Genomic DNA, 13,466 nt, shown 5'->3' on the forward strand with positions numbered 1-13,466 from the left:
TTATAATCCTATTTTAGGATATTATTGATCTACTTCTCGTAAAGTCTTAAGTGATCAGTTTTTGTTTAAATTCATATCCATCTTAGCTATCTAAAATGTAGGGTTGATAAATGGGACCTATGACCAATAGGGGAAATGTGTAAGCTTTTGGGGTGTATAATTTTGGAACTTCATAAGTTGTTAGTCGAATTGCAGGCAGTCTTCTGGTCGTCCTGATTTGTGAAATAAGTATAGCACTGTCATGATCGAAAATCATGTGTTTCGATGGTGTCTATCTCAATTGTATTCAGAAGTTAAAAAAATGAAAGAATCATAAGTAAGTGTGTAGCCAGAGAGGAAGATAACAAAGGTCATTTTGTGGGCTGGAGGGAAACTGGTTAATGGGTATTTTGCCAGCCCATGGACCAAATTGTATGCAATCCATCTCAGGTTTGAGTAATTGTGTGTGATATTGTTGTTATTATACTCCCTTTGTCCCCTAATAATTGTTCTTTTTTTTTTGGCACGGGTTTAAAAAAATAATAAATGGGTTAAAATAGTTAGTGGAATATGAATCTCACTTTTATATAATTTTATAATAAATGTGAATGAAATGAATTAGGGGAATAGAGCCTACTTACCATTTATAGTAAAAAGTGAAAGTTGACAATTAATTGGAGACGGACGAAAATAGCAAAAGTGGACAACTATCACGGGACGGATGGAGTATGATCTTAGAGCATCCACAGTAGGGGCGCCGCCGCGGCCGCCCCGATCGCGGCTAAGCCGCGCCTGTCTACTGTGGCGGAAGAGGCCGCCCCGAAGGCCGACGGTTTTGTGGGGCGGAAGGGCTTTCGCCCCAAATGCGCCGAGGACGAGCCGGAGGAGAGAGAAACGCGGCAGCCGCCGCGGCTATCTATTGCACAGCGAAACCACCGCGGCGGTCGCCGATTTACATTTTTTTTTTTAAATTTCGGATCTTTAATTGTTTTTATTATAAATATTCCTCTTATTTTCATCTTCTCTCCACACACACCTTCACACCTATTTCACTTTCTATCCAATTTTTCTATCTCTAAAAATTTGAGGATTTCCATTGCTATTTATGGATGATTTGTGGAATGAAGCTTGGGATTCTTTGATTCAAGAGGTGCAGAAGGAAGCCGACGAGGAGGATGAGGCGGCGGCGGCGGCGGAATTGGCAGCGGCGGCGATCCCTCGTGAGATTCGTCATCGTCGGACAATCCCACGAGACCATGTCGGAGCGGCTGAGCGGCTTATGGCAGACTACTTTAGCGCTAACCCCCGTTACCCAGCTGAGATATTCCGTCGGCGTTTCAGAATGTCGCGACCGCTCTTCACCCATATAGCGACGACATTGGCGGACCGGTACGGTTGCTTCAACCTCCGAAGTGATTGCACTGGCCGGATCGGACTGTCTACTTTTCAGAAATGCACCTCTGCAATAAGGCAGCTTGCCTATGCCGGACCGGCTGATATGTTCTACGAATACCTACAGATGGGTGAGACGACTAGTCTAGAGGTGCTCCGGCAGTTTTGTAAGGGCATGCGAGAAGTCTTTGGTCCGGAGTTTCTACGAAAGCCAACCCCCGATGAGTGCCAGAGACTGCTAGATATGCACGGTGCGGTGCACAGTTTCCCAGGGATGATGGGCAGCATTGATTGCATGCATTGGGAGTGGAAAAACTGCCCGGTGGCGTGGAAAGGCCAGTTCACTACTGGTTTCAAAAGCAAACATCCTTCGATGATCCTGGAAGCCGTTGCTGACTACCGTTTGTGGATCTGGCATGCGTATTTCGGTGTTGCAGGTTCGAACAACGACATCAACGTTCTGCAGTCGTCGCCTATCTTCAATGATGAGTGCCGGGGAGAGGGTCCAGAGATCAGTTTCGTAGCAAACGGCACGCAGTATCGCATGGGATACTATTTGGCAGATGGAATATACCCTCGTTGGCCCGTATTCGTCAAGACACTTCGCCAACCGGCCGGAGCGAGGAGACAACATTTTGCGCGAAAACAAGAGGCCGCTAGGAAAGATGTTGAGCGAGCTTTTGGTGTGCTCCAAGCGCGGTGCGCCATTATACGCTGCCCGACACGAGTTTGGCACGAAGATGATGTCGCGAATATTATGTTAGCATGTATCATATTGCACAATATGATAATAGAAGATGAAGGATTTGCTGCAAAACGTTGGGCACCGGAAGATGGTGCAAGTACAAGTCACGGCGTTGCATCCGCGCCGATACAGATGGGTGTACCACGTAGTAATGAATATCTGATCCAACGTTTCGCTGATATACGCAGGAGCACAACACATGACCAACTCCAGGTCAATTTGATTGAAGAGGTCTGGGCACGTAGGGGAGGCGGCGTAGCGTGAAGAACATGTGTGATTTTCCGTAGATCAAATTTTCGTTGTAATTATCCGACGAAATTTAGTTTTCAATTTTAATTTGTTTTATTAGTCGTTTTTATCTAAATATTTTTAGTCCGATAATTTTAATTGTAATTGAATTACAATATACTACAACAAATAAAATAAAGTGAAATGTGGCTAAAAAAAATGTCCACTAATGCTGCGGAAACTTTTTTTTGTGGCCGTGGACAAATAAAAAGTGGCTATGGACAAAAAACGTAAAAGTGTCCAGCCAAAGTGTCCACCCTATTGTGAATGCTCTCTTATACTAAAACCCTAAACCCTAAAAGGGGGATATACTCTCACATAGTACATCCGTACGCAAGTGATTGAGAATGGACTGGATTGGGTTTCCAATTCATCATAGAAAGGAAGGCTGCAAAACAGAAGAAAGATACAGAAGCAAGAGAGAGTTTCCATTCCAATTCATCACAGCTTGTGAGAGTTTCAGTTGTTGATGTAAATCCAAGAAAGCAAAAAAAGATTTAAGGTGCTCTTGTGAGTAAAATGATGTTGTCTTGTTACTGATAGTCATCCAGCTTAGACTTTAGAGCAACCATGGATGTAAATGTAATGATAGTCATTATATAAGGGACCTAGCAATGCTCCTTTGCCAAGAAGCCTTTATTACTTAGGCTCAAATTCCATCTCCATATAGATGAGATGAGCTATTTTCCATTAAATATAAATGTCTCATGATTATCATAGTAATCAACACTAATTATCACTCCGACTATTTATTGACTTGATACAATACCAATCAATCACTTGGCCTGCTCACTCACTATAATTTTTCCATCAGGCCTTCAATCTTTTATACAGTAACTGTCTATTTAATTGAATCATTATCGATTAAACTCATCATTTGTTCACTAATCCGGCGGAAAATAAGTAGAAACGTGGAGCATAGTGTTGATGACTACCATAAATTAAATCCAAAAATTGAACAGGTATTTATAGCAAAATACGTACGTAGAGAAACACAGTAAATTAAATAATACGTAGGACAAAGACAGTAGAGTTGAGTAGCAGCAATGAGAATGCATCTTATTGCAATTCTTCCCTAACCAACTCAGAATGCATCTTCAGTTGTGGGAAGGGAGGGCGAGAGCGAGTTCCGTGAGTCGTCATAGTCCTCCCCCAAGGGCGAAACCTCAACTCTTATATCCTCAATCATCTTCACAACCTGCGCCATTGTCGGCCTCTTCTCCGGCAGCTCCACCACACACGCCATCGCCACGTGCAGCATCGACACCATCTCCTCCTCTATGTTCTTGTACCTCAGCAGCTCCTGATCGAACACCTCCGCCGTCCACTCATCCCTCACCACCGACTGCACCCACTTGGGTAGGTCCACGCTGCCCTCCCTCCCCGTCAGCACCTCAAGCACCACAACCCCGAAGCTGTACACATCCGCCTTCTGAGACAGCCTCTTCACCTCATTCTGCTCCGGCGCCTTGTACCCTTCCAATCTCGCAATCGCGTGAGCAGGGTTCAGCAGCAACGACAGCCCGAAATCCGAAATGCAGGCGTTGCCGTTCTTGTCCAGAAGCACGTTGCATGATCTCACGTTTCCGTGAGGAATTCGCGAAGCTGCATACTCTTGGTGAATCCTCTCTAGCCCCCGCGCAGCGCCCAGCATCAGCCCCAGCCGCGTCGTCCAGTCCAATGGCACCCTGCCTGCTCCCCTGTTCCCTGCCACCATCAATTTTATCAATAATTAACAAGTGTTAGTTTAAATTCATTCATATCCAACAACTCTACCGTGTAAAAGTGAATGGAGGCAGCCATTAGGCATGTAATCATAAACGAGCAGTTTCTCTTCTCTGGCGTAATAGTAAGCTCTGAATCTGACGACATTAGGATGCCGGAGCTTCCCGATCACATCCATGTACTGCTCGAATTCCTTCCTAGCGCAGGGGTTTGCGTCTTTAAGCCTTTTTACAGCCACCGTGCCTCCATCGTCTAGAACCGCCTTGTACACTGTGCCAAGGCTTCCCTTTCCGAGCATCTCCGCGGATGCTCGGAGCAAGTCCTCCAGCTCGAATTGCTTCTTCCTATCGAAGAACACCAGCTTGCTCTTATCGGTAGCGTTAGTGCCGTCGCTGTCTCCACCGCCGTTGTTGTTGTTAGCGTAAACTCTCTTTTCGCTGGAATAGCTGCTCCTCTTCCCGCCCTCGCTCGAGCTTGTAATCTCCCTCGATCGCTTTCCGCCGCACCAATAGGCCACCGCGAACGATGCCATTACCAATACCAAAACAGAGTTCGCCACCACAATTGCTACGATTGCGCCGTTGCTAAGCTTTTTGTGATGCTTGCTTGTTGTTGGCTCGTCGATTGTGGCGGTTGTTGAGGAAGGAAGAGAGCTAGGGTTTGACGGAACGGTTTGATTGGTTGATGATTGATGATCGCCGCCTGTGTATGAGCATTTGGGGAAAGGGCTGCTCCCGCAGAGACCTTCATTGCCGGAGAAGCTCGCCTCGCCGTATCGGGAGATTACGGATTTCGGCACGGCGCCGTAGAGCTCGTTGTTCGATAAATTGACTTGTTTGAGAAGAGGAAAGGAATCGAGGAATTTAGGGATTGTGCCGGAGAGGTCGTTGTTCTGGAGGTGGAGAGTGAGGAGGCGGGAGAGGTTGGCGAATTGTGCGGGGATGGGGCCGCGGAGGTTGTTGTTGGAGAGGTCGAGGCGGCGGAGGCGGTGGAGGAAGGAGAGCTCCGGCGGGATCTCGCCGGAGAAGTCGTTTCCAGAGAGATAAATGAGCTTGAGGTTGGGGCATTGGGAGAGGGCGGCGAGGGTGCCGTTGAGGCGGTTGGAGCGGAGGTCGAGGAGGCGGAGCTGGTCGAGGGAGGAGAGGGCGTCGATGGGGCCGCGGAGGCTGAGGGACGGCAGGGAGACGGCGGTGACGCGGTTGTTGGTGCAGTTGATGCCGAGCCAGTTGGCGGAGCATGCGGAGCCGGTCCAGTTCGAGAGGAGTGTGCCGTGAAGGTCGGTCTGGGAGCGGAATAGAGAGAGGACGGCGGTGTCATTGACGGCGGCGGTGGCAGCGACCAAGAGTGAGGTCAGAATGAGGAGAAAGGAGGACGAGATGAGGTCCATTTTTTGTTAGCATGGAGCGCAAATGCATGGGACGTCAGAGGCTCACTTTTATTCAAAACTGTGGACAGACAAATAACTTTACCTTTTATTTTATGACATTATTATTGTGGTCAATACAAATATACTCATGTATTTTATACATTTTTTCATTTATATTGGACCTCCTTTTAATAGAAATGACCATGGAACTTAAAAAAAAAGGGGCATCAAAAGCTAATTAGTACACTCTGTATTCATAAAATGGGTTCTTATTGAGCTAGTATTTTCTTAATAAAGCATCACAAATATAGTACTAGTATATAATAAAGACATGATTAAATAAGATCACTGGATTGCTGTAAGAAATTAGTCTCTCTCCCGCTCTATCTTTCTCAAAACAAATGTTGACTAGGCCAGTACAAATAGGAATGAACAATGATTGTAGAGAGAGAGAGAGAGAGAAAAGGGAATTGTGCTTGATTTACTACTTTAATAAAATTTATAGATAAAAAGAGCGAAATGATTAAAGGAGTGCGAGAGTGAAGAGTGTGTTTGTTGTGTGAATGATTGCTGTTCTCCACTCTATTCCAATCAAATGGAGTCAAGTAAAAAAATTGTAAAATTTGTGGTATAATGGAAAAGAGAATTTGTAGAGCTTTTCAATGCTTTTTACTGGGCCTGATTGTTGAGCAACATATAAAAGGGGCTAACATTCTTCAAGACTTGAGAGGGATCACATTCAGACTTTAACCAAATTCTTCCGATTCAGTTAACAGTAAAAAACAGATTAGTTGACACAAAATGGATCCACATTTCAGTAACAAAGTCACTGGCCATACAAATTTAACCTTTGATTAAGTATATTCAAAATGTACTTGAATCATTGGTTTTTAACCATCAATTAAAAGTAAAGAATGTCATTTGGGAAACTGCAACTTTAGTACTGTAATTGTAGATCAGCCAATACTAGTTCAGTCCCAAGACCAAATTCAAATTTTAGCTACTTTAGCCAATACAAATTGATCATTTTCTCTACAAATTGACTTATAGATCTAAAAAACGCAATTTCCCTCCCATCACATGATATTATTAGCTAATATAGAAACTTTAAATTAGAAAAGCGGTAAACCTACACATTTTTCATTTATAGACTAGGCATATAAATTGAATTTGGTTCGGCATTTGTAGTGATTTACAGAATAAATTAGTACGAGTTCGCCAATCCACAAGCCATTTCTTTCTTTCTTTACCTTTTCTTTTGTTTCCTGTTTCAAAAAGAAAAGCTCTTACTTTAAGTGTCACAGAAGCAAAGTTGCGTTTGCCAAATCATCAAATTATTCAATTTCATCTCACGTCACGTATATAAATTACATGCAATTCTAATAATAATCAATCGAGCTCGATAACACACATGTTATTCATTCCATCAATCCTCAACATCGCATATAGTAACACCTTTCGCATACAAAATCCAAATTTATAGGACAAAGTAAACTATTTTATGAAAAACAAAAGAGGAATATAAGTTACTAATAGATTCATAAGTTAAAAGCGTGTCTGGGTTAAATAAGTTACTAATATAAAGTCGACAGATACATAGGGAAGCGGACCTTTATAATTGTTTTGAAACTTTGTCGTAATAAGAAAAAAAAGAAAATGAACAATGACAGAGAAGGCGATGTCACAATTGTCGGCAAAAGCAAGGAATGGTGTTACAGCCTTGTGTTCGTAGCAAAATAAGCTATGAAAATTGAGATTAGACGTCTTCCAAATGGTGTATTCTTCATTTGATAAATAAAACTACGGTTCTATCGAATTTCAATGTACGGATCAGACAGCAAATTGACATAACAAATAGGCTTCTTTTGACCAAAATCAACCATTTTTACTGTAATTTGATAAAACAGAGATATAGTAATTTGACTCAGCAACCATATTCCCATCTGATTCGCTATTAATAATGCAAAGAATGTTTAATGAAATTGCACTTTACTTAAAATGCATTCATGTATGCTACACTAAAAGGCTGGAGGGTACGCAAAAATAAACAACTTTCAACAAAATAGGAAATTTTCTCACCTTGCAAAAGCAATAAACCGGAAGCATTGCGATTGTTCTCCTTTGCATTTAAATTTTAGCCTCTCTCACCATGTGCATCATCGGTGCTTACAGATTTCATAAAAATGTGAAAATGCAACGTATCCCATAATTTTTCAACAATTCCACGCGATAGAGTAAGATATGCTTGTCTGGCAGCCAGTCGGCGAGCTTCAAGAATCTCGGCATTGACAAAGAGCTCACTAACAACATCTACTAGCTTTTCATGTGAAACCTGAAAATATAGAGATAATATCATTAAGAGCGACGCCATGAAAAAAAAGGAAAATATTTGAGTTTGACCATTAAAAGAGCTCACTAACAGAATCTAATACTCCCTCCGTCCCAAGGAAGATGACCCCTTTCTTGGGCGGCACGGGATTTTATGCAACTTTATTTTGTGTGTTAAGTGGAGAGAGTAAAGTAAGAGAGAGGGAATAAAGTAGAGATAAAGGGATTTCCATTTTAAGTAATGAGTCATCTTGATTGGGACAAACCAAAAAGGAAAGTGAGTCATCTTCAATGGGACGGAAGGAGTAGTAGAGTATATCTTTAGCTCCCTAATCCACCTAATAAGCACATATCATAATCTAAACCTTAAAGAGACTTTGCATACCTGCAGAACTGAAAGGGGATTCACATGTTGCATTTCGGCTACCATGTGCGAAAAGTGGCCAACATGATGGCCTGAAAATAAACTACCAGATATCAATAAATAGATTATGTTCCCCCTTTTTACATAATCTCAATTGAGATAGTCAAAATGACCTGTTAAAACAGCACAGCCAGCTCCAGCAGCTTCTGATATATTGTGACCTGCTGATCCAGGAAGGAATGAAGCTCCTACTACTGCTATTGGCGTTAAGCTGTAGAAGTCTCTAAGTTCACCTATAACATAAAATAAGATTCTATCAGTTTGTTGAAGATAAAAAGTACACTGACACTGTAAGGACTAAGAACTGAAGTACTAGTATGATACTGTAAGGGGCTAATGTACAGTGTGACATCATGCACTAATGATTGTTACATTCCAAACTTCATAAAACTTATTTGGCTGAATCCTAAAATTTTGAAATAAAAGCAGCCAGTTGATAGCTACATTTTGGTTGAGCAAAATAATACTCCATTTGATGAACCAGGGAGGGGAGAGAGAGTCAGAACACTGGTAATACATTCTATATACAGAATATTATATGGAGGAAGAACAAAGAGAAAGAGAAATTGCAAATGTGTAATACCTAATGTGTCAACCATATATATACCCGTTTCATTGGTTAGATTATCACCACGAGACCGCAATGCCACAGAAATTCCTTCCTCCTGTGATCTCTGTATCATCAAATAAGATAACACCATCAATCAAGTTCATGAAAGACGAATATATACTAAAATCTGTCACATTGAAAAGGTTCGGGAACAATGTAATGCCTCTATAAACTATTACTCATATATATTTCTATAGAATGTTACCCAACTAGTGAACTTAATAATTACTGGAGTAGTAATTTATTTAGATGAAAATAATTGCTTTTGTCAAGCATTTTGAAGGAAATAATCGTGGCAAAAAGGCACCTGTCAAAATAACCCAATGTCTACCCCAAATGTTTTTCACATCACAGAGATCAGGATTTGATCTGAATACATACTATGACAAAGTTTGTTATACCTCAGATTGACCATAGCTAGCTAAAGTGTGAAAAGTGAAAACTAATGAAGATGAATCTTATATTGAACCAACACAACATTTCAAGATGGAATAAGAGTTTGTCCAAATATGCAAAGCCCAATCAGAAATATCTCAAGTTATAATACTACCCCGAGAAATAGCTAAATTTGCTTTCCTTAAACCAAATAACAGATGTACATAGAAATGTCAATCAATAAATAGAAGCACTTGTACCAACGTGATATCTTGTCCAAGGTGAGGCTTACGGGGGACGATAATAGTTACTAGATCTGGATGCTTTTGTTTTAGTAACTTGTGAGCTCTGATAAATACTGTAGAAATGAAGATTCAATTAACAGAGTAATTAAAAATAATCTGAAAAATTCTATACCAAACAGCACTTGATTCATGTTGATTACTAAACAGTATCACACTAAGACAACAACATCACAAAATCAGTTCAATTTATACTCATCAGTTACCTTCATCTTCACCCTTATGAATTGAAGACGCCATCCATACTTTCCTACAGGAAAGCTGTGCCTGGATCTCTTCGAGGCTTTTCTTTACTCCAACAGAATTTCCATAATCTGATATAGCTGGAAAATATAAAAGAATGCAAGAATATAAACCAACAAGAAGTGCACCACCTTTTAGTCTGATCTATCTTAATGACTCTGAAAGTGTTTCTATAAGATACCAAATTTGAGGTCTCCAGTATAGTTTATGACATATGGTGGAGCTTGCAATAGCTGAAACTGAATCCCTTGGATTGTGCTCTGGCATTTTGGAAAGAGAGATGCAATTAGGTATAACGAAGAAAGTTTATAAGTTTCAAATATAGCATGATACATACCAATGGGAGAATCAATGAAAACTTTGAAAGCATCAACTTGATCAATGGTAAAATTACTGGATTAGACCAATTTCGGAATGATTTTGTGGAGATTCTTCCATTTAGCAACGCCAATGCAATCTACAGACATGGAAGAAAAAAAAGAAATACCACCAGATGAGAAAATGTTGGAACCATGACTCAAAGTGCCTCTTGATGATTAGTTATAACAGTCTTAACATAATTCTATATTACTCGGACCTGGAGACAAGCAAGGACGAATTTATAATTGCGATTCTTCACGCGAGAATAAATACTCACGCCATTTCTTGCAGCGCCCATGATGAGATTTGGCCACAATTCACTTTCCATCAGCATAACTGCATTTGGCCTCCAATATTGAAGAAAAACATCCATACTATATGGTATATCAAGAGGAGCAAACTGCCTTATGCCAAATAAGAAGAATACACAAAAGATTAGACTCATACTGAAAAATAAATGATTGGTTTGGTACTTGATTCATAGGCAAGAACAACATTCACATAGACTGACAAACAAACTTCAAGCACCTGATATATGACATTACTTGGAAGTCTCTCCTTTATCACTTCACTGCAACACAAACGAAAACGGCGAACAATGAGATACATCTATTTCCATATAAATGCAATAAAAAAGAAAAATGAAACGACCAGTTGTGTAAAATAAATAATCTAAATTTGTGCTTACAATGCCGAGACCGTGGTCGTGGTCATGAGCACCGTCACATCGGGCCTCCTCTCCAAACAGCACTTAATCACAGGAATGGCGGCCAATCCTTCACCTTTTCATAGAGCAGCGTAGGAATTAGTGGCAGTAACTAATTTCGAGCACTGAGTAAAGGTGAAGAGAATAATCACCCAAGGAGACGGCGTGGAACCAGATGAGGCGACCGGCGGGGCGAGGCGCGGAGGGGCGGCCGAGGCGTTCCGGCCAGCGAATGGGGTGTTCTCGGCCACGGATTTTGCGCCACCGTAGATGGAGGCGGATTAACGGCGAAAAGCCGAAGGTTAGGGCTCGGTAAATTTTATACACTATTTCACCGCTTGAGGTTTTCTTCAATTTCAAAATATCTTTTCAAAATTTGTTCTTGCATAGAGTCGAACCCATGACCTCTCCTCCAAATATCAGCACCTCCTCGACTCCACCACAAGGCCTTGATGGAATATAATGAACATTGATTATATACATACATTAAATTTTATACACCTAATTACCCATACTAATAAAATAATTCATCTTAATTATATATTCTATAAATAATTTATAATTATAGTATATATTAAATTATAATTATTATATCTTAACTTCTAATCATACTTACTAATAACTAAATTTGATCGTTAGTTATCAAGTTATCATTCATATTCATATTACTTATTAGTTATAGTTCACTATTTATTAAATATTATTTTTTAGTATATTTTACTTAAACTACCTAATATTCTTTTTAAATAATTTTATAATATTACTTCGTCACACACACATTTTTGAAATAACATGAACTTTATCTACTTTTATACATATAATATATATTTTCATCTACACTAATTAATAATTTATGTATTTAATTATATTTACTAATAAAAAATTATTCAATTTTAATATTTGAATACTATTTTTTTATTTATATTATATCTATAACTAATTATTTATATGGTTTAGTTATGAACTATATTTTATTATTTATTATATTTTTTGTGCATTATATATTTAATTTAATATATTTATAATAGTATAACGGTTCGACCAATAGTTAAATCGGTCGGACCGGTTGAACCATGAACCAGTAGCTTCGCCGGTTCGCCGGCCGGTCCGATTTTTAAAACATTGAGAGAAACAGATCAGCGAGGTAGTTGTCCATATTCATGTTTTTTAACTGCTCAACACAATTTTCATGATGAATTTAGATCTTATTTTAGTATACAACATATGATTATGATGACAAGAATTTCTAATACTATTGTATATGATCAATTGCATCGTAGTACATGTTATCCCTTGTAAAGAAATAATCATCATATGCTCTACTACCAGAAGGCTCTCGTAAATTTGTATTTCTGCCAAAATGAAATAGGTAACTTAGCCTCATCAGAAGCTCCGTGATTGCTTCCTCCGTGTCTGCCTGGTTTGCAAAGTAAAGTGTCTGCACGAGTAGTATGTTTGACCCACAAACCACCCTCTCCCTTTCGAAATTCCGTTCCGATTGCCATCGTATCATGTTCCGAGCAAGTGGAGACAGCCATTCCAAAATGCCAGCAACTTCTGAGCTCAACTCAGCTGCCAAGGCAGCATTGTACTCGAACGAATCCAGGGTTGCGGAAAATGCCTTCAGCTTCGCCCTTAGACTCCTCCTAATAGACGAAGGTAGCATATCATAGAGATCGTCCCTTGCATCGAGACTGATCAAGTGAGGAGACGAAGCTAGCTTCTCCATCAATACAATCACATGAGCGTAGTGGAGAGCCAGAGCCGCATAGCCAAGAGTCGATGGTGGAGCATTCAACAGACGACGTTTGGCAAGAAAGAAAGATCCATCCCTGGATAGTATGGCGAGACGCCTAACAGTGCACGCCTCTTCTATCTCGTTAGCATCGTTCTCAGACCCTGCGTACGAGCTGCCACAGGAGTGCGTGTAATAGTTCTCTAAAACAGGAGACTCAATCCCACCACCTGTCATGCAGCCTTTCAAGCCAAGGCGTCTACCTATCACAGGTTGCTGCATCCCACAGCGAATGGACGAAGAAGTCCGATCATAGCCCTTCATTTTGCTCTTGCAAGCTCGTGAGGCAGAATTTGACCATGTCCTCCTAATGCAAGCTCCGTGATTATCATTGCTCTCAGAAGACGTTTGCTCGAGGCGAGGCATTGAATTGCAACGACTAGGGAACCAATCACCTCCACCACTCCCAAAAGCATACTTGATCCTCTCAATGATGGTGAAGAGGGATCTGAGGAGAAGCCGAACCACATAGTCGTACGTTCTCACCCAGGGAGACATCTCCTGAAGGGACTTCACCTCCTGGCGCTGCCACAGGACTCTGTGTTGGCACTCAATCAGTCTCATCTTTCCAAAGTTGGCACCGGCTCGCATCCGCTTCAGACTCTGCTCGCTATCCACCAGCACTTGGAGTTCTGTGTGGAGCTGCTCCGTTGCAGCCACAAACTTGTCCATCTTTTTAACCTTCCTGTCCATCTTCTTCAGCCTGTATTGCCAACCGTACCATTTGGGGTCAATGGCGCTGGGATCGTTGAAAATGGGGTCGAGGTTATGGTAGGTGGAATCAGCACACTTGTTCCCAAGCACAGCAACTGATTTCCCCAAATCCAT

General features: G+C 40.9%; 4 protein-coding genes across 4 annotated transcripts; 1 reads left to right on the forward strand and 3 right to left on the reverse strand.

Annotated features, from left to right (window-relative positions):
- The first annotated feature begins 1,084 nt into the window (after nt 1-1,084).
- LOC125221005 lies at nt 1,085-2,380 on the forward strand. The gene is made up of 2 exons (XM_048123129.1): nt 1,085-1,721; nt 1,809-2,380. The coding sequence occupies exons 1-2, from the start codon at nt 1,085-1,087 to the stop codon at nt 2,378-2,380; spliced, it is 1,209 nt and encodes a 402-aa protein (XP_047979086.1).
- Nucleotides 2,381-3,345: 965 nt separating this feature from the next.
- Nucleotides 3,346-5,650, reverse strand: LOC125185473 (leucine-rich repeat receptor-like protein kinase PXC1). Its single transcript, XM_048082003.1, has 2 exons — nt 4,181-5,650; nt 3,346-4,111 (listed from the first exon to the last, which is right to left on the reverse strand). Exons 1-2 carry the CDS (start codon nt 5,514-5,516, stop codon nt 3,489-3,491), a joined length of 1,959 nt encoding a protein of 652 aa, XP_047937960.1. The 5' UTR covers nt 5,517-5,650; the 3' UTR covers nt 3,346-3,488.
- A 1,872-nt stretch (nt 5,651-7,522) lies between these two features.
- LOC125219636 (probable 3-deoxy-D-manno-octulosonic acid transferase, mitochondrial) lies at nt 7,523-11,126 on the reverse strand. Its single transcript, XM_048121664.1, has 12 exons — nt 10,996-11,126; nt 10,826-10,919; nt 10,666-10,708; nt 10,355-10,537; nt 10,115-10,234; nt 9,959-10,037; nt 9,741-9,857; nt 9,493-9,590; nt 8,831-8,921; nt 8,361-8,480; nt 8,209-8,279; nt 7,523-7,827 (listed from the first exon to the last, which is right to left on the reverse strand). Exons 2-12 carry the CDS (start codon nt 10,849-10,851, stop codon nt 7,630-7,632), a joined length of 1,146 nt encoding a protein of 381 aa, XP_047977621.1. The 5' UTR covers nt 10,852-10,919; nt 10,996-11,126; the 3' UTR covers nt 7,523-7,629.
- Nucleotides 11,127-12,095: 969 nt separating this feature from the next.
- On the reverse strand, nt 12,096-13,466 carry LOC125221006. The gene has a single exon (XM_048123130.1). It carries the CDS (start codon nt 13,464-13,466, stop codon nt 12,096-12,098), a length of 1,371 nt encoding a protein of 456 aa, XP_047979087.1.

This window comes from Salvia hispanica, chromosome 4, assembly GCF_023119035.1.
Source record: "Salvia hispanica cultivar TCC Black 2014 chromosome 4, UniMelb_Shisp_WGS_1.0, whole genome shotgun sequence".
Lineage (NCBI taxonomy): Eukaryota > Viridiplantae > Streptophyta > Magnoliopsida > Lamiales > Lamiaceae > Salvia > Salvia hispanica.

Excerpts from the sequence above, each read along its gene's own strand:
- LOC125185473 (XM_048082003.1), bottom strand. The coding sequence starts at position 5,516 with ATGGACCTCATCTCGTCCTCCTTTCTCCTCATTCTGACCTCACTCTTG. Across the intron at positions 4,112-4,180 it reads CCTCCATTCACTTTTACACG|GGAACAGGGGAGCAGGCAGG; the intron begins GTAGAGTTGTTG and ends TGATGGTGGCAG.
- LOC125221005 (XM_048123129.1), top strand. The coding sequence starts at position 1,085 with ATGGATGATTTGTGGAATGAAGCTTGGGATTCTTTGATTCAAGAGGTG. Across the intron at positions 1,722-1,808 it reads GAAAGGCCAGTTCACTACTG|GTTCGAACAACGACATCAAC; the intron begins GTTTCAAAAGCA and ends TCGGTGTTGCAG.
- LOC125219636 (XM_048121664.1), bottom strand. The coding sequence starts at position 10,851 with ATGACCACGACCACGGTCTCGGCATT. Across the intron at positions 10,709-10,825 it reads ACGACCACGGTCTCGGCATT|TGAAGTGATAAAGGAGAGAC; the intron begins GTAAGCACAAAT and ends TTTGTGTTGCAG. Across the intron at positions 8,481-8,830 it reads ATATATGGTTGACACATTAG|GTGAACTTAGAGACTTCTAC; the intron begins GTATTACACATT and ends TTTATGTTATAG.
- LOC125221006 (XM_048123130.1), bottom strand. The coding sequence starts at position 13,466 with ATGGATTTGGGGAAATCAGTTGCTGTGCTTGGGAACAAGTGTGCTGAT.